This window comes from Pteropus alecto, unplaced genomic scaffold (assembly GCF_000325575.1).
Source record: "Pteropus alecto unplaced genomic scaffold, ASM32557v1 scaffold95, whole genome shotgun sequence".
NCBI classification, from domain to species: Eukaryota; Metazoa; Chordata; class Mammalia; order Chiroptera; family Pteropodidae; genus Pteropus; species Pteropus alecto.
Genome location: NW_006441071.1, coordinates 19,631,300 through 19,654,156, shown reverse-complemented (window position 1 = coordinate 19,654,156; position 22,857 = coordinate 19,631,300). Strand labels below are relative to the sequence as shown.

Genomic DNA, 22,857 nt, shown 5'->3' with positions numbered 1-22,857 from the left:
AAGTCTCAAAGAGCTCATTAAAGTTCTGCTTAAGAAAGACAAGGGAAGAGAGAGATCATTCTATAATGGTTAGGGTACTAGACCAGAGAAGGTTGAACTTTACAGCCTGACTACTCAAACAATAATTATGATCATAGTAGCAAAACTGAGAGTTTCACAATTAAAAATTATGCTGAAGAAACTCATGGATAAAAGGTCCAGGGGTCACTTAAGTGTGTGTGTGAAAATTGATTGGTTATATGGAGATGAAATTTAAAAACAAAAAATAGTCAGGCATTATTAATAGTCACTAACACTAAATTGTCACCCACAGTTGTATTAGACAAGTGAAATCTTGTTGAAACTCTGAACGGACTAAGGAGAGTAGATGTCACTCTCACTAGCTATGCATGTATCAAATTGTGACTAATTTCTAGAAAGTTGGTTCGCTAGAGGACATTCAGAATGAGTCAGAAGAAGCACTAGGGTTAGAAGCCAGAATCTGACTAGCCTCTCTACTTGGAGCTTGCTGTGTGACCGTAAGCAAATCAAAGCAAGTCATTTTAACTTTTTTTTAGTCTCTTTATCAAAAAGAAAAGGTTAGACAAGATGACTTACAAAATCTCTAGTTTTAAAATTCTCCAGCACATAACAGTTCAAAATATTAACTACATATTTTTAATCTAAAAATTGACAGAAGTTTAAGTTTGAAGTTTAACATCTTTTTCAGACCATGGAGTCCATGAATGGTGGAAAACTATTTCCCATTGCGTATATGAGGGATTTAGAAGGCTGCATTAAAACATTACACTACTGTGCAGGATGGGCTGATAAGATTCAAGGCCGCACTCTACCTATAGGTAAGTAGCTTTAAGAAACAACCAGTGGTGTGGAGAGCAGTGAGGAGATTACTGTAGAGCTGAATAATTCCAAACTTTCCATTTTAAAGATGTCAGCCAAATAAGGCAACATTATTTTCTACTTGACTTTGAGACAATGCAGTTCTGAACCTGGAAGTTTGACTATGATTCATCAGCTGGCTTTTAAGAATGTTTCAATATAATCATGCAGAAGATTAACACTGTAGGTATTTTAGAAAATATTAAAGTAAAAACATTCTTATGCCTAAATTACTGACTTAAGGCCATTTTCTCTCTCATGGCCCAAACTTTTCAAAGCTGGCCTCTGAAGTTATTTGCTTGGGTTTTATTCCAATAGTGGCATTTATACCTTTTCTAAATTGTAATTATTCTAATCTCTTTGCATGATTCAGCATGAGTCAGTTATGAAATCTGTGCCTGGTCTAACTCAGAATAGTTACAGCAGATTAATAAAACAAACCAATTCACCTTGATTTGTTTCAAGTAGCTTCAAAGAAGAGACTGTGTTTATAGCACAATCTAAGAGTTTGTATGAGTGAATATGTCAGTATTTGTTTCAGTATTTTAGTAGTGTATGCACAAAATGGCATAGAAATATTTAAAAAGTGTCGTTTTGGAAAACATTATAGGTAGAATTTAACTCATATAAACTTAATGACTATAGTTAAACAACACTCTCCAGGACTAGCCCTGATGGACATTTCCGGTGTCATTAGAGCATCCATTAGATTAGAAGTGATAGTGAGGAAGGTAAAAGGAGAGAGTGAGACCATGGTGATACCAAGAAATGTGGCTATTTTATAAAGTCTTACTTTACCCTTTGACAACATGGGAGAAGGCATTTAAAGTAGAAATAGATCTTGATAAGGAGCCTTCTTGCTATGATAACTAAAAGCTTTTGTGGAAACTAGAACAGAACAGAGCACAAAGTACAATGTAACCCTTAGGATAATCACATCAAACTTTGAGGCGTATGAATCAATCAAAGCCAGATGGAAAAGAAATGTCTTTTACTTCTGGAAATTTTTTCATGAGTTAAAGAAAGTTTGCGTTTATTGTATAGTAGGCAAAAAAAAAAAAAGAATGTTTAGAACAGGAAAGATTTATTGCTCATAAGAAAATATTTTTAAATTCTATTATTTTAAAATTTTATTATTGTTAAATTATATTGCTTAAGAATTATATTATTACTGGTAGAACTTAGAGCTGCTAGAAACAAAATTCTAGCTATTCTTTTCTTAGCCACACATCTTTTACTTCCTTTCTTATAAAAGAAAGGAAACTTTGAGAATAAGAATGATTTTGAAAACAACCCCCCTATATGATAAGTGGTAGAATTAAATATCTTTCAATCTTTTCCAATTCTGTATATCTGCTTTGATTTAATTCACTTCTATGGTTCCTCTCATTTCAGATTACTATTCTAGGGCTCAATTTTTTATTTTGTAAATAGTTGGAGATGTGTTTTTTTTTAAGTTGTTTATACCTTCCTCCCACATCAGCACCGAACCACCATATTCCATGAATATAAAGTCCATTTATCTATAAATAATTGTGTATTTTATTTTCCAGATGGAGATTTTTTTTGTTATACAAGACATGAGCCTATTGGTGTATGTGGCCAAATCATTCCTGTAAGTTGTTCTCTTGTATAATTTTTAATGTTAGAAAGCAAATGAGTTCTAATTCTATTTCACTTGGTAATGAAGCTTTCTTCAGCACAAACGATGCTTAGATATTTGCTAAATGAGGAGCAAATGCAGCAACTGTTGAACTTGGGTCTCCCTGTGACTGAACTCCTTGGATATGAATTAGTCCAGAAAACTACCTATATCCCAGCATATCTCTTGAGTATGTTTTAATATTACAGCATCAACAATTCTCGACCTTTTATTCTATTGTTTGTTTTTAAAATGCTGTATCATATACTCTTTTTAAGTCTCATACTTTACAGAAAAGTTGTCATTTTATAGAAAAGTGGTCACTGCTGGCACATCTGCTGCGGGTCACCATTTTAGTGAAATATAGTATGGTCTACCATGCTCCAACATTTTTATCTCCTCGCTGGGACTTCTCATCATGGAGAATAGTAGCAATTAGAGTTTCAAATCTTGAATGAGATGTTTTAATTCAAATGGAAGGAACTATTGGAGTACTGATGGAATAGATTCTCACTTTAGATAACAGGCTTTGATACTTCAAATTCCTCTTAAAGAAGGTAGTATTTTAAGCAGAATCATGAAGATTTTCTTTTTGGCTTAACAAATAGAAACTATTTAAACGATTTCAATTTAACTGAAATATTCAAAAAGACCAAATAAAAAGATGATAATGTGTTCCAAATTCTTAGATGAGGAAGTGGCAATGACTTATCTTCTGTTTCAACAAGATTAAAGTGTATACATATTAATATTTTGAATGAAATTTCTCATTAATTCAAAAATATTAATAAAATCCATAAAAACTACACAATTTTGAATATTAATAATAATTAATACTTACTGCATGTCTATGATGAACCCGTCACTATGTTAAGCATTTGGCCCACTTTCTCCATGAATCCTCAGGACAAACTTCTGAGGAACAGAAGACTTATATTAGCACTCGCAAATGATGGCATCATTCACAGAAAGCATGTAACTTGTCTGAGTCCACATAGCTGGTCTGTGGTTGAGCTGAGATTTGAACCAAGCTCTCAGCCTTCAGACCCTAGACTTCTTTGTCTTTAGCAAGGTATTTGTCTTAGAAATAAATACTACTAAATACTTTTATTGGGTAAATAGTAACGAGATGATATATACAAAGGGAGGAATAATCACACTTTTTAAACAGTTACAAGATAATATATGTATGTTAAATAATAAGGCTTGATTTTCAAACCATGCAGTGATTTTTTTTCTCTCGATAGAAAAAGAGCTCAAAATAACAGTGCTTGATAAAATGCAGTGGCTCACTCTGCTCCTCTCCTGTATCTAGTTTATTTGGATCTTCTTAGCATTTATAAGATGTTTTAGCATATACCAGATGATTAAAGAAAACTACTACAATTATTATTTAACATCTACAAGGAGTGTATAATGTAGAATTTAGGTTAGTGAATGTGGCTTTTGACAATACAAAGACTCTATTGTTATCTACTGCTTTCTAGTGGAATTTCCCGTTGGTGACGTTCATTTGGAAGATAGGGCCTGCCCTTAGCACCGGAAACACAGTGGTGATCAAACCAGCAGAGCAAACTCCTCTCACTGCTCTTCACATGGCATCTTTAATAAAAGAGGTAAGTTTCTAAATCAAAAAATGCACCAAATGCAGGAGTCCTGATTTATAATAGGAAGACCTCATTTGGTGCTATTGTAAACTACATTATCTGCCAATGGTTTCAGTCCAGTGGTGCAGACACATTTAGTATGGCTGCCAGCTGGAATCTCTGGTAGGCAACCCAAAAGAACTTCTGCCCAAATGGAGACAGGAAGCCAGACTCAAAGGCTTCATGTTAAACATTCACCTTACCATCACTTCTTTGTTTTTTTACTCCAATTCTCACAAATGCAAATTCATGTTAAAATTGATAGCTTTCTTTCAAATGTTGGAACGTAAGTTGTTTTATAACTGCCACTAATGACTGGAAGGTTCTGAAAATTTGCTTCAGCTACTCTATTCAAAGATTGGAGGCCTCTGTGCCAGTATGCTTGCTTGTACTATTGAGCCACATTATTTTTAAGCACATCTACCCATGAAGGGATATGTCAATATTCTCTTATGTTATGGTTTCCTCTGCATTTTACCTTTATGCTCAAAAACTAGCAAAAGAGCACATGAAATTTAATTTCATCAGCTATCCAGATTATGTTAACATCGTTTTTCTTGTAAATAATTTATTGTCCTTCTTTCTTCATATCTTGCCAATACTTTACCAAATTAAAGTTAAAAATTAAATATTGAAAAAAAACTTTAAAAACAAGCTTTAGTCACTGGGAAAAAAAAGAGATGTCAAAATGAGGCATTTTGATGCAAATAACATGAAATTTTAATGTGCCTACATCAATTGTCACAGTTTCCTACCTGATAACTCTTTAACTAGGAATGAAATCAATCAGTGAAGCTTAACCATGAATGAATGATTAACCTTTTATTAAATCATACCAATGGGAATTTGCAACCCAGTTAGTATACCTTTAACTGTCAACAGGTAGAAACTAAAATGTGGAGTCTCTTTAGCTTCTTATTTTTGCTGATGGGATAAGAAGCACATTGCTGTCTTTCTGTGTGAGAATTTACTAAATGCTTTTATGCATACTATCTTTCTGAGTTACTATTAAAAAATTTGAGAAAGCCATCATTGGAGCATTGATCCATAAAAGTCACTTATGGACTTTCCTGAGGAGAAATGGTCCCTCAACAGTGCAACCCTTGAGGTCATTTTACGTGGGCTAACCAATGAAATTTGATGATGATGATGATGATGATGATGATGATGATGATGATGATGATGATAATGAATTTTTTTGGTAGAGCAACTCATAAGGTTAGCAAAAGCGACAGCTTTGATCCCATACTCCCTTCTTTTTTTAATAGAAATAAATTCTCCATTCTGTCATAACTTTTTTACTTTGTGTCTTTTAGGCAGGATTTCCTCCTGGAGTAGTGAATATCGTGCCTGGCTATGGGCCTACTGCAGGGGCAGCCATTTCTTCTCACATGGACATAGACAAAGTGGCCTTCACAGGATCTACAGAGGTAACATTTACTCAGGCTGGTAGTGAAGAATGTCTGCATTTCCAGCTGTCAGAAGCATGGTTTATATAACTGTTTTTAAGCTGACATGTTCTTAAAACAAAAGTTTTTTTTAATGATTAGTTCCTCGTCCTGGTTCAAGCATGTTTATAGAATATAAGCAGATGTAATTGAGATGAAATGAAATACCTATTACCAACTCAGAATGACTGGTGTAAATTGTTTTCAGTGTGTTTATTACTTTTCCTAATGAGAAATATGACCAATTAGAACTTGTCATATGATTAGTACAGTTTATGATAGAAAATATAAATTAGGCTATAACGATTTGCGTGAATGAATGTAATTTTAACCTGTAGATTATAAAACTTAAATAGCAGAACCTCACCGTCAGCAGCTCCTTATTTGGGGCTCTCTCTTCCCTGAACGTTCTGAAAAGAAGTTAGCTGTTCATCTTCCCTGGATGTTACTGCTGGTCCTGCCTAACTTTTCTGCCTCTCTGGCTCTAGCTGAGCTTCCTAGAAGGTTAAAGAACAGGGCCTCAGCCATGGGCATTGTGAGGACAGGCATAAGGAAGAGAAAAGGAGAGCAGTCTGGAAGGCAGAATTTGGGAGAATGGATTCCTACCTATTGAAATGATTTTTTATTGCAAACAAAAGCAAGTGATGAAATCATACTGTACTAAGCAAAAACAAAACAAAAACAAAAAATACCTCTTGAGTCATTTTTTTAGATTATATGACACTGTTAGATATATAAGGCAAAATATAATGCATGCCTCTTACAGGTATATAGTACAGAGGATGAAGAGAGAGAATAACCCTTTCTTGTAAAGCTGCTGACACAAATAAGAAACAAGGCAGGATGTGATAAGATACTAAGATGTGTACGAAGTGCTGGGAGTTCACAGGAGGGAATAATGATGTCGAAATGTGTGCTAGAACTTGCTCTGGGTTTTGAAGAATGGTTACTTTTCAAACTCCCCAGAGATTGAGAAGCAAGAAGAACATTCTAGATAGTGAGGAAAGACTAAGTGGATTACTTTATACTCCTAATTAGCCACTCCAATTAAAAAAAAGAAATTTACATAGAGAACTAAAATAATGGAAAAACAAATTTTATTTTTATCTTTTTAAACTAGGGAAATGAGTGTATACTTTTTATTGTTTTTTCATATATAGGGAGAAAAAAATGTTTGCATTGTGCAAACCCCTAATCGAGCTGGGAGAAAGCCAATCCTGACTCAGGAGTCTGTGGACAAAACTATTGAGAATGTTCAAGACATGGCAATAAATTAAAAATGGTGAAGTCACAGGTTGAAATCATAGCAGATTAGGTAAAGACCAGAAGACACAAATTCCTCAGCCTAGTATTCTAGACCTTCCCCAACAGGGACTTCATGTACATTACCAGCTCTAGATCTCATGCCTACTCATTTCTTCAGTTCATCTGGGCCACAGGCTATACTGTTCCCTGATCCCATCTCCAGTATCACTGCCTGTTATTCTTGGCTCATCCCTGAGCCCCTAAAGCATTCTGGAGGCATTTTACCTACCAACGAAGAAACCTTCAGATTAGAGGACTAGGAAGCATCTAGGTTCAAATTCTGACTCTACCCTCGTAAGCAGTGTGTCTTCTAAAAGTTAATTATCCTTATTCATTGTTATCTTCAGAAACTAGTACACTAATACTTCTAAATAAGTGTTAAAAAATTAAGAGTGACTAAGATAATTTTATAAGCCTCACAGAAAAATCAATCTTTCTGAGTTCTCTTTTAGCTTCAGTTTTGTTACTTGGCAGTTAGTAAGGACTTGCCAAATGTCATAAAGAAGCAAACTACATTTCTTCTCGTCATTGTAGCAATGAACCCCGTTCTAAAAGTGCTTCTGGCAAGGTATGAATTTTATGTCCCATGAGATTCATTTAAAACAATATCTAACCCACATTGTGCAGGATATAATAAGTTACAACACTTTCATGGGCATTTGCAGAAGTAGCAGATGCTCATGAAAGTGTTGTAACTTATTATATCCTGCACAATGTCGGTTAGATACTGTAATAAGTGTTGTAACTTATTATATCCTGCACAATGTGGGCATATACTGTTTACCATAATCTTAATAGTTCCTTTCTTTTCTTCATTGCAGACCTCTTTGGGAAAAGCGATAAACCTTTACTTTTTTCCAATCAAGGGAATAAAATTATAGGACAAAACTTGATGTTTCCTTGTTTGGTTTTAGCTAGACTTTGGGAAAAACTCAAGCAAACCTGTTATTTGCTACTTAAAGAAATATCTAGCAAATAGAAAATTCTTAATTGCCCTTAAAACTCAATTTTTTAAAGTGGTCATAAGAAATATGTTGTGGAAAGAAAATGGATACAGGAGAAATTTCAGACAGGATTTCCCCACTGCAAGTATACTTCTAGTTTATTTTTTATTAACCATAAGAGTTTGATTTAGTCCCATAAAATCTTTAAATAAGATAAAAACATTAGCAGATTAATTAATGTTCTACTCTGTAATGCACAATAGCAGTCAGTTTGGTAAACACGTAAAATTTAAACATATATTCAGCAAACATCTACTTTTGTTCAATTGGATAGAAACTTTTTTTTTTAAATCGGAGGTGCCAAATAGGAAAAGAAATCTAGAGAATAAAAATAAATTATCTTTCTTTAAAAAATGCAAAGATCATTTTAGTGCATTAAGACTTTAATAAAAAATAACAGTTATAAAACAATCCAGATTTTAGAGATGAAAAATGAAAACTACAGAAAATAATCTTGATGGGAAGTGATCCACAAAGGAAAACAAAAACAAAAACAAAACAAAACAAACAAACAAAAAAACAATGTCTTTCTCTGAAGAGAGGCAACTAGCATTAAAGAAGAAATCAGAACAGTAGGATTCCAGCTAACTGAAATAGCAGCACAGAGCACAGATCCAATTTCTTTCTTCTAACTCCACTGTTCAAAGGTGTGGCGGGAGAGAGGAAAACTTTCTAGCCATATACATCAAGATCAGCTTCTGTATTCTATATCTCTGTTCTCATGAGCATTTTTCGGATTCACCATATGATTATGTTTGGACCGAGGAGGTATTAGATCTTGAAAAATGCCATTTAAGGTTCTCTCGTATGAAACTTAGCTATGGCACAAACTTCATATAAATTTAAAATGCTAAATAAACCTGCCTTCACGAAAGCAGGTTAAATCTATTTTGTAATGCTCCATTGTAGGTTGGCAAAATAATCAAAGAAGCTGCTGGGAAAAGCAATCTGAAGAGGGTGACCCTGGAGCTCGGTGGAAAGAGCCCTTGCATTGTGTTTGCTGACGCAGACTGTGAGTAGAAATCACTCTTTTACCTTTTACTTTTCATCCTTTTTGTAATGTCATACAGTGAACTTGAAGTTTACAAGAGGGTTTGCTTCTCATGTCAAGGTGTAAGGCATTAATCAGAGTCGAGTATTACTCTTAAAAATCTTTTAAAAGGTCCTACAGTTATAACATCTAGCTAAGTCTAACACAGACACTATTTCTTCCTGGTTCGGAATAGATTTCTATTTTCCCAGCTAAACTCTAGATAAACTAACTGTTTTACATTTAGGGGCCATAATATATATTTCTAATTCCATAGCTTTAAGTATTAGCATCCCATTAAGAAGAGTGAGATACCCTCAGACATATTGGACTGAGACCAAATGGAATCAAAGTAAATTTCACATTCATCATTTCTCTTCATTTTGGGTCATATACTCATTTTATTTGACATGGCCAGAAGAAAATAATACTATTTAAGTAATTTTTTTCTTCTAGCAAGTGTAGTTGAATTAACATATACTAAATCTATAGTTATAATGTGACTCCACTATAAAATATCAAGTAGAATCCCACAATTATTTCCTAAATGAGAATCAATTAACAGAAATAGATGCTCAAATACTCATCTAACTCTTTAACAGCTGTGTTATTGGTCTGAGGCTTTAAACACAAATGGCTAATGGAACTGGCCTATGTTGTATTGTGATCTTAACTGAAACTTTTAGATCACCTTACCTTATTATATGGTCTATAAACATGACAGGATTCCCGATTTTACCAAACCTTTCCATAAACTGCCTGCACTAAAACTTAAGCAGATGTGGTTAATTCACAAGAAAAAAGTAACAATGCCCAACTGCTACAATGTTGAATTAACTCTTCAGCATTTAAATAATTAAAATGCAGAGAAAACTTTCTTCTATTTGTTTAGGATCTACTAATGAACAAACTATTTCTTCCTTTTAAGGCCCATTCTACCAACTCAAATACATAGATGAGAAGAGTTTATAAGCACACATGAAATAATGTGGTATAGTTTAGATAGAGTTGAAAAAATTCTTCTAGAACAGGTGTAAAGTGGGGAACGATTCTGAATATTAGTTTTCTTCTTTCTTTTTTCAGAAATACCAGTTTTCAAGGTATCTAAGAATGTGTTGAAGTTATTTAATACGATGGATATTTTATATTTTCTTTGTCATTTAGTTAAAACCCGAGGCCTGATGTCACCTAATTATAAACAAAGATATTTATAAAAACCTTTTGCAGTGACATTTGATATTATGACACTTTTCACATTTTTAGTAATGTCCATGTTAAAACTTGTAATAATAACCACATTTATTTAGATTCTATTTGTTGCTGCTATTTCCATTGCAAATAAAGGATCAGAAAGGTTAATTTGTCACCTGGCTGATAAGAGGTAGAATATATTGAATCGATGTCTGACTATACAACTCATGATTTTTCTGTAACACCATATTGCCTCTGTGATATGTATATAATCTTAAGGAACTATTTCTTCTTTAATGTGGATGTCTTCTTTGTAGTGGACAATGCCGTTGAGTTTGCACACATTGGAGTATTCTACCACCAGGGCCAATGTTGTATAGCTGCATCCCGGCTTTTTGTGGAAGAATCAATCTACGATGAGTTTGTTCGAAGGAGTGTCGAGCGGGCTAAAAAGTATGTTCTTGGAAACCCTCTGACCCCAGGAGTCAATCAAGGCCCTCAGGTAGGTATACAATAGAAGGAATAGACTTCTCAGGGGACAGGAATAAAGCGTTCTCTTTAGGCCTAGTTTTCATTAAATAAGATTACTTCCCATGTATGCGTCTTCCTGGGTGGTGATACTATATCAGTGATTTAAAAAAGTAATTAATCTAACTCCGAACAGTAAAAAAATCATCCTGTTCTTGCATTGCCTAGTTTTTATGTCTAAGAACAGCTTGTGACTCATGTTAGGAATTAAAGAGGAAAAATAACAAATGATGTAAATTTATAGTTTCCTTCAATCTGCATGCCTCTTGATTCCCATATACAGTGAGTTCTCTATGTACTTGTAAATTTTTATACAAGTCTATCATTTATTTCTTTCTTGGAATCCATTCTTTGTCTCAGCTTCCAAACCACAGAGAGAGGCACCTAGCATGCCTCTAAACTCTCCCCAATGTCTTTAGTTACTCTGATCTTCTACTGATGATGTGTCCTAAAAGGTCTGATGTTCCTGAGTTTGTGGCAAACTTCTCATTTTAGTTGTTACAGACCAATTACTCTCCTCAGATTCCCATTTTCTTCTGTCTACTTAGAACTATTTTCAATAAGAGTGTTTCTCTTTCTCTTTTATTCAAAGGTCCTCTTTCACTCTTCCTTGCCATTCTCCGTGTATTGTCTGTTATGGAAGCTCCTGAACCTTTGGTTCTAAATCTCCTCTTGCCCTTTGGGATCTTGCTCTAGAGCAGTGGTTCTCAGCTGGGGACAATTTTGCCCTCAATTTGCAATGTTTGAGAAATTTTTAGCTGTCACGACTTGGAGAGAGGGGTAGTTCTACTGGTAGAACCGCCAGTAGTATCTACCCACTGGTATCTAGAGAGTAGAAGCCAGAGAGATGTTACTGATCATCTTAAAATTGCACAGGGGAACCCCACAATGATTTATCTGGTGCAAAATACCAATAGGGGCGCTATTGAGAAATCCTGCTCTAGAGTCTACACAATAAACTTAGAGCCTTTATTCCTCCACAATAAAAATTATCACTGTTCCACACTGTTGATTTGGAACAAATACTATTCTTGATTTATTCACTAAGTCAAAAATAAATTTGATTAACCAAAATTTATTGAATGTTACTATCAGCTAAACCCTGGGATAGGTACCTGGCAATGCCAAGCAAAACTAGAAGGTTATGCTACCTGACCTCATGGAGTTTACAGTTGTGACAAGTTAAGAGGCTGTCTTGTAGTGTCCTTCTCGTTCAAAATATCCAATTAGGAAAATCTTGGGATTTAGGCAATGCCAAATATTCAGACATGAAATCCCTAAAATACATACCATAATAAGTTGTTTGGCTTTATCCCATTATACTTTGTATTTATCTTCAAGTTAATGAGTACATAGAAATAGTCGCTAATTTTGATCATATTTGCAAACTTTTCAATTAGCTAGCAAGACATATGTTAAATTCAATTTGACTCGGTCACCCATTCTAAAATAAAAAGTATTCTAAGTTTTAGTTGTGGTTATTTCTCTCTCTTAATAGCTATATATTTATTAATGTAAAAGTAAAGCACTTTTCCCATTTCCTGTATGATGTACTGGTAGGTAGACAGACAGACAGACAGACAAAGAGATGGGAAAGGAGGAGAGGGAAGGGAAAGGAAGGAGAAGGGAGGAAAGGGGAAGGAAGAGAATATCTAAGATATTTAACATTAAATATTATTGGGCAATACTTTTCTCTTGTTAGGTATCTGCACAGTTCAATCAGAGGCTGAAAAAATTGAGCTAGAACACTTTATTATTTCTAAGAAAAGGAAATTAAAATAGACTTTAAGAAAATTCCTATTCATAGGATTCTTAAGTAAACAATCCAGTGATCTTACTGCTTAACAAAACTTTAATCTCTGTAAGTGAATAGATTTTATCACAGGTTGCACCAAATAAGTAGAATAAGTAGATACGTTGGGACTTTGAGAAGTAAAAGACTGAAAAGCCCTTGGGGCTTCTTTACCCTTAAAAATACTCATCTGCTATAAGAAAGCTTATAGAAAGAGACACTTTATTAACTAAGCTTTAGCATACATATATATCATAAATTCTTCATTAGTAAAGTGCTTTTCCAATTTATTTCATAGACAAAATGTGCATTTACTTAAAAACTTGGGAAAAATCAGTATTTTTATTTGACAAAGAATTGATGATAGCCACATAAAATGTGCTAACATCATCAGCAGTGTTACATCTTGTCCTTGTGTGGAGAGATGGACTTGAGTTAGAAGCTGGATTTATAATCTAACCTCCCTGAGGCTCTATTTTCTCACCTGTAAAATGAGAGTCAGTAATATCAATTTTGAGGGGTCATCGTGCATTGAGATGAGATAATCGGTAAAAAGTATTTATGAACCTGGCTCATACTACATACTCAAATTCCTGTTAAATAAATAAAAATTACATGCTTCCATTTATACCTACAGTGACAATTCTCATCACAGATCAATAACTTCATATAGCTACTCTTACTGCTCTCGTTGTTTTATGGTTTCCAAATAATATGAGAGATGTGTCTGTCATTTCTCAATCTGTCATCTTTATCAACCCATTGACCCTCAGGGATCAAAGAATTTGCACATTCAAACACATCAAAATGTATACTTTGAGACTGTTGCAGCAATGTCATGCCTTATTACATTTCGTAGACTAGCCCATGAGCTAATGGCCTATTACACAGTAAAGAGCCCCTGCTACATCCTAGCATTATTGAGAAGTTCCTGAGGGCTAAAAAGAAGGCCAAGCTCAGATATGGTCAATTCGAAATCTTCTAAAGAAGGTTTATATTTATGGTGAACCAAAATTATCCCGACTAAACTGAATATGTCCCTAAGTAGAACTGAAATTTTCTGTCACTGCTCCTAAACTCTAGTGCAATGTTCTCAATCTTTCCTGTGCACTTAAATAGTCTTGTTAAAATGTAAATTCTGATGCAGTAGCTCTGGGGTGGAGCCTGTCTACTGATGACCATTGATGCCAATTCACCGCCAACAGAAATCCTCAAATTGGGGTGCGATGAAGAAGGAAACTTTATTCAATAAAAATAGCTCAATTGTGAAACAGCACGGCTGTGGAACAGCTTAATAGTGTTACAGCTCAATTATGAAACAGCATAGCTGTGGAACAACATGGCTGTGAGGCAGACCTGGGATGAGGCAGCCCTCAGGAGAGGCTCCTACCCAGCTAGACAGCTCTGTTCTGCTCTGGCCAGTCTGCTCCACTCTGCCTGCTTTTCTCCACCTGCTCTGCTCCAGTGACACTTTTTCTGAGATTTCTCTGTTTTAGCTCCAACTAGGGAAATGCAGTCTTCGGTCTTTAGTGGAAAGGGAAAGTGTATTCTCTGTGCCAGAGAGGAGCTGACTCATAGAGAAGTCCTTGTCCCTGGTCCCTGATTGGTCCATCCTCATGCAAACAAGGACTCCAAACCCTCACAGTTTGAATGGTCCAAAAGGCACTGTCCTGATTAGTCAGAATGGATCTGCTGATTGGTTGGTAAAGATGCTTGGGTTAAAGCTGCATAGCTCCAATTGCACAGGAAAAGTCTCAGTCCTATTGATTGACATACAATTCCAAGAACTCCTTTGTAGGCACTGGCTCAGACAGCAGGAACAGAATACAGGCAAGCAGTGCAGTGTGGGAGGCAGGATTTTAGTGCAAGCTTCTTCCTGAAGTGCAGTTTTCATGAGAGACCTCTGTGTAGAAACGGGTGCTGGACTGTTTTTCTTTTTTCTTTTTCTTCTTTTTTTTTAGCCCCCAGGAGCCCTTCTTAGTAAGTATCTTTGTCTCAAGGTCCACCATCCACAATGCTATAACATAGTACTGGAGCTGCTAGTTGTATGACCACATTGTCAGTAGCCAGACACTAAAATATAAATTCTCATATTTTTTAGAATAATTATCTAAATTTTCATTAACCATCCAAATTTTCACTAATGATCTCAAATTTCCAACAAACAAACAAATCCTTTCAGCCTCTATTCCCCAGCGCATAACAGGGAACTGATTGTCACCAATTACCCACTTTGGTCACAGGCAGGGAGAAGTTCTGACTTGGGAAACAGATCATGAGATAAAAACTGAAAAGATCATGATTGTTAGAGGCATTGTCAGATTAATACATTGAAACAGGCCAGAAAAGCTTTGTAGGGAGGTACGTGGATCCTTGACTATTTACTGACAAAGTAGAATATCTTAACCAAGCGGAGCTACCTAACCTCACCTCTTAGTTTGGTTGTATTAAACATTATGCAGTAATTTAAATAGCACCTCTTATTAAACCAGCACTACAACTTTCTTAATTTGCTGGAAATCAAAGAATATTTTCAGAATATCTAATCAAATATTGTGTAATGAGGAACATTGAGCAATATTGCACTGAATATTGTGCAAATTTTAGAAAATGGTTTCTGGTTTCAAATAGCACTTAATCTAATTGGCTATGGTTGCTGGGTTGTGTGCAGTTAGAACTTTATGCAACCTTTTATTGGGCCTCGAAGATGGGGGAGATTGCAGAGTCAAAGAAGAAAATAAAGAAAACTCTTTTAAGTAGTGAGAAGAGACAAGTTAAACTGGCAAGAGGCCCTCACCTTAACTCTTTGACCTCTGAAGATTTTCCTTTAAAACTTAACCTCAGCCACATCTAAGACAAAACAGTCTTCACCAGTGGTTTGGGTCCAACCCTTCAACATCCCAACATAGGAGTTGAGGCAATAGGTAGCTCCAATACCAGTGCGTGGAGGAGAGGTATATGCTCCTGGTTTTCCTAAACAAAACTATCAACTCATTTTTTTTCTTATAAAAATATTATTTAACAAACTATTTAAATTCTGTAATTCTTGTCACATATTTAGATGTGGCCCATTTAATGGAGTAGGATAGTAACAATCAGGATGGGCCAGAAATTGAAACCAGACCTACTGACTGCCGTAGAAGGACCTAAATTGGGGAGGATGACCGGGCTGTGGTCAGCATGCACCCAGCCAGAGGAGATGATCAGGCATGAGGAGAACCAAATGGAGAGTTAGAAGTCTTCCTAAATTCCCAAAGTATCAGCTTTCCATCTGTCGTATCTAATTCAAGTCAGTACCAAACTTCTCTTTTTCTCTTAACACTCCTTTTATTTCCATTAGGACTACAGTTTCCAAGTATGTGTGTTTGATTATTAATAAGCATTTCTTCCAGTGCAAATAAGTGACAGTCATGTGAAAAGGTTTACATGCCTTTGCAGTGCCAATATGTTTTTCTTACATAACTGTAAAACAATTACTGAATTCAAATCTCTATCTTCAAGTTTTCTTTCCATTAAAGTCATGAAAATAAAATATACCCAAAGAATGAATCTGAGCCTCCATCAGCTGTTTTGATTGAGAATTCGACTTAATCACAATATTCTAGCATTCTGAAGCTCTTATTAACAAGCCAGGCAATGTATTATCTTTACAAGTTGCTGATTTTTTTTCCCTTTTTCATGTGGTACTTTTCAAATAGATTGATAAGGAACAGTATGAAAAAATACTTGAACTCATTGAGAGTGGGAAGAAAGAAGGAGCCAAATTGGAATGTGGTGGCGGTCCATGGGGTAATAAAGGCTACTTTATCCAGCCCACAGTTTTCTCTAACGTTACAGATGAGATGCGCATTGCAAAAGAGGAGGTAAATGGTTTCATTCTGTTCTGTTCTCTTTGTTGAATATTTTATCTGCATGTGTGTACACAAAGTGTCCCTTTAAAATTCTCAGCTCTTTGTACATTTTTCACAGTAAATGTTACTCTTCGTTTCTGTTATTGATAAAGGTTTAAAGTTGTGATCAAGACTAAAAATAGTAAGGAATTCATTGGGCAGGCCAGGAATATCCAGCCAAACACAGACCAGGATGTTTAACAATTTCTACGTGTTTCCTTCACAGATTTAATGTAATAGAAAAAAAAAATCGTATCTCCAATGTGCTTTTTTTCCTTTGGAAATATGTATTTGAAAATAATTGGAAAAGAATAAAATGATATGCAGTTTTTTAAATTAATTTTTTTTATTTTGAGATAATTGTAGACTTAGTTGTTGTTGTAAGAAATAATATAGAAAAACCCCATATACTCTTTAACCACTTTCCTTCCGAGATAACGTCTTACACAACCATAGTATCACAGCAAGTATGATACAGTCAAAACAGAACATTGCATCACCCCATGAAATCCTTTACGTTTCCCTTTAATAGCCAGATCCCTCCCACCCCACTTTGGCTTTCCCCTAACCATGAATCTGTTCTCCATTTCTATAATTTTATCATTTTAAGAATGTTAAATAAATGAAATCATACTTCATGTAGTCTTTTGGGACTGGCTTTTTTTCACTCAACATAATTCTTCATAGATTTACCTGGGATGTTGCATGTAAGGATAGTCTGTTCCTTTTTATGACTGAATAGTAGTCCATAGTATGGATGTACCACAGTTAACAATTCATCCATGGAAGAACTTTTGGGTTGTTTCCAGTTTGGGGTTTCTATGAATAACGCTGCTATAAACATTGGTATACAGTTTTTTGTATGAATGTATGTCTTCATTTCTCTGTGATGAATGCCCAGGAGTACAATTTACCAAGGGTCATATGGTAAATGTAGTTTTTTAAGAAACTACCAAACTATTTTTCAGAGTGGCTAAAAGATTTCACATTCCCATTAGCAATGTATGAGTAATCCAATTTCTCTGCATCCTTGTTAATATTTATTTACATATAAAGTTATATATAATAAAATTTATAAATAAATAAAAAATTATAAATATAATATAAATTATATATAATAGTATGTATTATACATTTATAAATATATATGTTATAACATGTATAATGTATAACATATATAAATATATTTATATAAATAAATACTCTTATAAGGTTGTTGTAAAAATTAAATGAGAATATTTAAGGTTTATATTAATGTTTATACAAATATAAAATATTTAATATAAACATTAAATATTCTCATTTAATTTTTACAACAACCTTATAAGAGTATTGTTTTTCTTTTCATAGAATCTCTCCAAAATTAGAAAAAAGCCTCTAGTGTTTTCTTTCAAGGAACAGTCAAATACTCTTTTTTATTATTTTCACATAGTTGGGATAGTATTATTTTCTACTGAAAATCTCAAAAAATTTATAAGGTCTATAATTCCTATGATGCATTTTAATGTTTGGCAACTAAATATAATTAAGCATAATATTCTGATCCAAGAACTTTCCTAAATAAAGACATGGTAATTGTTCTCAGCTCCTACATGTTATATCTATTCTGGTCCCCTTGTGAATATATCATGTCAAGCTTTCTTGAAACTTTTTGTATCTTGAGTTCTCCTTTGAGCCACAAGCCAACTGCGATTTAGATATATTCTTGTCATCATTCCAAATAGTAGATAAGAAACCTAATACCCGAAGAAGTAATCAAGTCAAATGTCTAGTTAAAGGCAGTTTGGGAGTATAGTATAATTTTCATGACTACCATTCCCCGCTGTTTCTACTTAACCATATGTTGCTCAGATTAACTTCATTCTCCATTCAGTCCCGTCATAAACTGACATTACAGAATCCCATGGAACGTGTGGGAACCATTCTGTTAAAAATTGATAGAGTGTTAGCACCAGAAGAAACATTGTGGATAATTCAGACCAAAAGTCAAATTTATAGTTGAGGTCATTGAGATACAAAGAGCTTGAGTGACTTGCTACTATTTCAGAATTATATAGCTGGAAGGATCACTTAAGACCACCTCTGCAACCCCCATTATGTCCATCAGTTTGTTCCTGACAAGTGGTCAGTCGATGTCTTTTTAAACAACATCAGAAATAGGTAACTCACTATTTCTTAGGTATTTCCATGTTTGGACAATGCTAAGCATTAGAAAGTTCTTCCTCTGGCTGCTTAGGAATCCCTCTTCGTTTGTTCAACCTACTGGTCTCATATTTCCCTAAGACTTTTTCCTATCTAAAAGCCATACATATATTTGAAAATAGTATTCATCCTCTACATTATTTATCACCTTCCATGTTTTCTTGGAAGTTATTGCACTTCCTAATTTTTCTAGACAAATATATTGCAGTTAAATATTTGGTGAGCACAACCTACTTAACATCAAAAAGAATGTTATTCATAGATATGACACATAACTAGGAAGGCCTAGTTTACATTTAAGAATTATAAGTAATCTACCTCATGGGCACTGAAGCTTTTAATAAATCCAGAGCTAGATTCATCAGCTTTGGTCTATGAAGGTATTACATTAAAAACTACAATAAGAAGGCACTGGCAACTCAAATATACTGAATTATAATCCTTTCATTCAGTAAAGTTGTATTTCATGCCTATGAAATGACAGAGAATCTGGGTGAGTTATTTTCCTTAACCCCCACAATGTCATCAAATTAGAGGAAAAATGCAGAATTAGATTTGCAAACAGAAAATAAATAGGAAGGACAAAAAAGCAAATGCACATGGACGATCAAACAACTTAGTTTCTGCACATTGATTCAGCCCTCAGCTGAATTATAACTTTTGTATTTATTGATAAAGATTTGTCTTGTTAGAGTTTTCGTTCTTGCTTATCTTAGTTAATACCAGATAGAAAGGACTATTGGAAAAATCTTCAATCAAGGAAACATTTATTACATTCCTGCAATGCTCGTAGTAAAACAGGTTGTGCGCTCCTTCAAAGTAGGAGCCTAGAGCCATGTGCTATGTTCAATTAAAATTAAGTAACATATTAACACATTTATTATAGTAGCTGCTATATATGTGGTTCCCAGGTTATAGTATCAATATTAGATTTACAACCTTAGAATTTATACTCAGCCTCTATTGAATGTTAGCTGTCCCCCTCCTACGTTTAGATTGATGATGAACACCAGAAAACTACTTAGCTTTTCTGATTTTTGCTTCTTCGAATTTACATTTCAAAAAAAATTCTGGTAACACTTGGAGGAGCCTCTCTTTCATTTAATTTTAATATGTTTTATGAGAAAATACAGGAGCTTAATTTTTAAGAGAAAACCCAGTTGTTTTTCTCCCATCAGGGCTTAAAATACAGAATGAGTTGAGATTGGGCTGCACTAACTAAAGAGTTTAGAGAAAGTGAAAGTGTTTAGGCTGGAATGAAAAACTGTGATTTTTGTTTTCTACCCTGTGATTATAGTTATTACCAATGAACTCATGCTTTGGTTAGTACAGAGTGGATGAGAATTTAAGCTCTTGCAGTAATGAATTATTCTGTTTGGTATATGTGAGTTGAAAAAAGATTTGGCCGAATAGTGGAATCTGAACAAAAATTCATGCTGTTTCACCTAACTTGGCTGACAATGAAAAGATCTAAGTCCAATATAATAGTTGACATTTCAGTTGATGGTAAACTGGTATTTAAAACACAGTTATTATTAGCAGTCATTGCCTACTCATTTAACCAGTAGAACAAGCATTGCTTTCTTGGGTTTGCTGTTTATGTAGTGACTTGGAAAATGAGGAAACCTAGGGAGAGAATTTAAAATGTTCCTAAATATTCTGAAAGCAACTCTGTAGTTAATGATTTCATGCATAATCATTTAAGTTCTTGGAAGACTAATTCCCATTCTAGAAAACAAATATTGCCTTATGTATGGGTATCCCATCTTATTCCAAATAGATTTTGTACATGTCTTAACATTCCAGCAACTATTGTTTTGATTCTTAAGCATAGGTTTGAGATGAAAAGCAAAATCTTAGTCAATTTTGGGTAGTTTACAATATCATTTGAAATATTTAGTTTTAACCTATTACTTTGATTTATTCATTCTTTCCTTGTGGTATAGATATTTGGACCTGTACAGCAAATCATGAAGTTCAAATCTTTAGATGACGTGATCAAGAGAGCAAACAATACTTCGTACGGCTTATCAGCAGGAGTCTTTACCAAAGACCTCGATAAAGCCATAACAGTCTCCTCTGCCCTGCAGGCGGGGACAGTATGGTAAGTCAAGCCTACAAATGTTGGCTTTCTCAATGTTGGCTTTATTGACAGGTTACTTTGAACCTTTCAGACTGATTTTTCATTTGGAATCACATGGTCTGCTGTAAAAACAGTTGTACCTTAAACAAACAAACAGAACAAAAAAACTCTGACATATTGGAAGCATTTTAGAAGAGTATTTCTTTAACTCTGCAGCCCCCTCAAATTTCTTGCCTAAAATGTTTTATTGATGTTTGGTTAATATAGTGTAAGTGTTACTAAATAATCTCTAGGCACTATGCTATACACAAAGGAGATAAAGTCGTATTTTAATCAAGTTAATTAGATAATATGTATTTGGTGCAAACATTTAATTCTTATATCAGCTTCTTACTCTGGGATTATTAGAGATTTCTGAAGGTCTTAATTTAGAAGAACATACTGAGTTTTGAGCTGGTCTATATCTTTGATTTTTATATTTTAAATTAGAGGATCTAAATGCTGAGGCTGAGCCTCTCAAACTGTTTTATCCCCTGCTCAGCCCTCCATCCCTAGACTGCTTTATTGGTAATTTTTGTCCTGTCAAACCTCACTTTATGCCCTTTTAAGGCCTGGCAACAACCCAAGATTATTTTTCTTCCCAATAATGTCACATTTATTCCAGTTAAAAATTTGTTAGATATTGAAAAGTATTTATCCTTAAGAGACAGCCAAGCAATCTTTGCCCCTCTTGAGAGCTCCATAATCTTTTTTCCTAACCAAAGGGAGAGAGAGTCATTATTTAGTTAACATATACTCTATACTTGGCATTGCACTGCATTCTTTAAGTTTGTTATCTTATCTTACCTTACAATTGTTTAATTATGTTAAATTTATCAATAAAAAAACAAAAGGTTAATGAGGTTAAGGAATTGATCAAGAACATACAATAAATGACAGCTGAGATTCAGACCTATGTCAGACTCTAAAGCAGTGATTCTCAACCCTGGCTATACATCAGAGTTGTCTGAGGAACTTTAAACATATATAAAATGATTTTGGATCAGGGATGGTATACATTAAACCTACAAATTATATCAATCTCTGTAGCTCTTTTACTTAAAGAGTATTTTTCAAAGCACCCATATGATTGTAGTGTGCAACCAGGACTGAGAACCACTGCTCAAAAGCCTGATTCTTTTTATGATAGGATGTTTTCTTTCAGAGACTCTTAAATAAAATGGAGTGAATTCTTCATAAATAATCAGTATGGCTAGTAATTCATGTAGAATTATCCTATGATAAAATTATTAATAAAATCAGTATTGCTATTGTATGTGTGTATATTATCTCCATTTACTGAAGACTCACTATGTACCAAGCACTATGTGAAGCACATTCTATGCATCATCTTACTCCATGACACAATCACAGTAATATTATTGCGCCCATTTTGCATAGGGGGAAACATTTGTTTAGAGAGGCTAAATAACTTTCCTAATATCACTCAGGTTCTAAGAGGCAGAGCCAGGCTCTGTGGGCCTAGCACCTCCCTTATAACAAGAAAGGATCATAGAAAGAGAATTAATTGGCAAGGCTGATCATTTAGAACTTACAGTTTTCTCTAATGAATATTTCTCAGTTTTCTGTTTACTTATGTGAAAATATTTTCATTTTCAGTGTAGTCAAAAGGGCAAACACATTGTCTGTGCTTTTAACAAAAACAAGTCTCAGGTTTTTGACTTAGGAATAACAGAATGTTAGATGCCTGCCTGACTAAGAAGCTTGTTATGACATCATTCCACTCAGTGGCGTGGGAATCTCCAGTCAAGCATTTCTCTACTATCCAAACAGAGGCAACCATAATCTTATTACAATGTGTCCTGGAACATAATAGTGTCCCGGCATTGTCCCATACATAGTCACTGCTTAATGTTTTCAAGTTAAGTATTGAATTCCAGAGTTGTTGGAATTGTACCCTTAATTTCAAAGTAATGATTCCATTTGTAGTTGAAAGAGCAATTAAACAAAGCTGAGACAAGCTGTCTTTTGAAAGTCTGAGTTTATTTAAGGAACTATCCTCCAGAAGGAGAGGCTGGATAAGAACTCTGTGGTTCAATGAAAATTTGGAACTCTGGGAATTAGTTAGTAAATGCTGTAACTGAGAAAATGTCTGAATATTATCTCAGGGTCAAATTAATAATCAAACTATTCTAAGTATAATACTACTTATTTAGA

The 22,857-nt window shown here is 34.4% G+C and overlaps 1 protein-coding gene across 1 annotated transcript in view; it reads left to right on the top strand.

Annotated features, from left to right (window-relative positions):
* The window catches only part of ALDH1A1 (aldehyde dehydrogenase 1 family member A1), a 51,952-nt gene that overhangs the window by 22,973 nt on the left and 6,122 nt on the right, over positions 1 to 22,857 (top strand). Inside the window, exons 4-11 of the mRNA XM_006918442.1 lie at positions 710 to 839; positions 2,433 to 2,494; positions 4,009 to 4,137; positions 5,484 to 5,597; positions 8,834 to 8,936; positions 10,463 to 10,647; positions 16,164 to 16,328; positions 20,504 to 20,661. Coding sequence (XP_006918504.1) covers positions 710 to 839; positions 2,433 to 2,494; positions 4,009 to 4,137; positions 5,484 to 5,597; positions 8,834 to 8,936; positions 10,463 to 10,647; positions 16,164 to 16,328; positions 20,504 to 20,661 — 1,046 coding nt within the window. The remainder of the gene's footprint in view (positions 1 to 709; positions 840 to 2,432; positions 2,495 to 4,008; positions 4,138 to 5,483; positions 5,598 to 8,833; positions 8,937 to 10,462; positions 10,648 to 16,163; positions 16,329 to 20,503; positions 20,662 to 22,857) is intronic.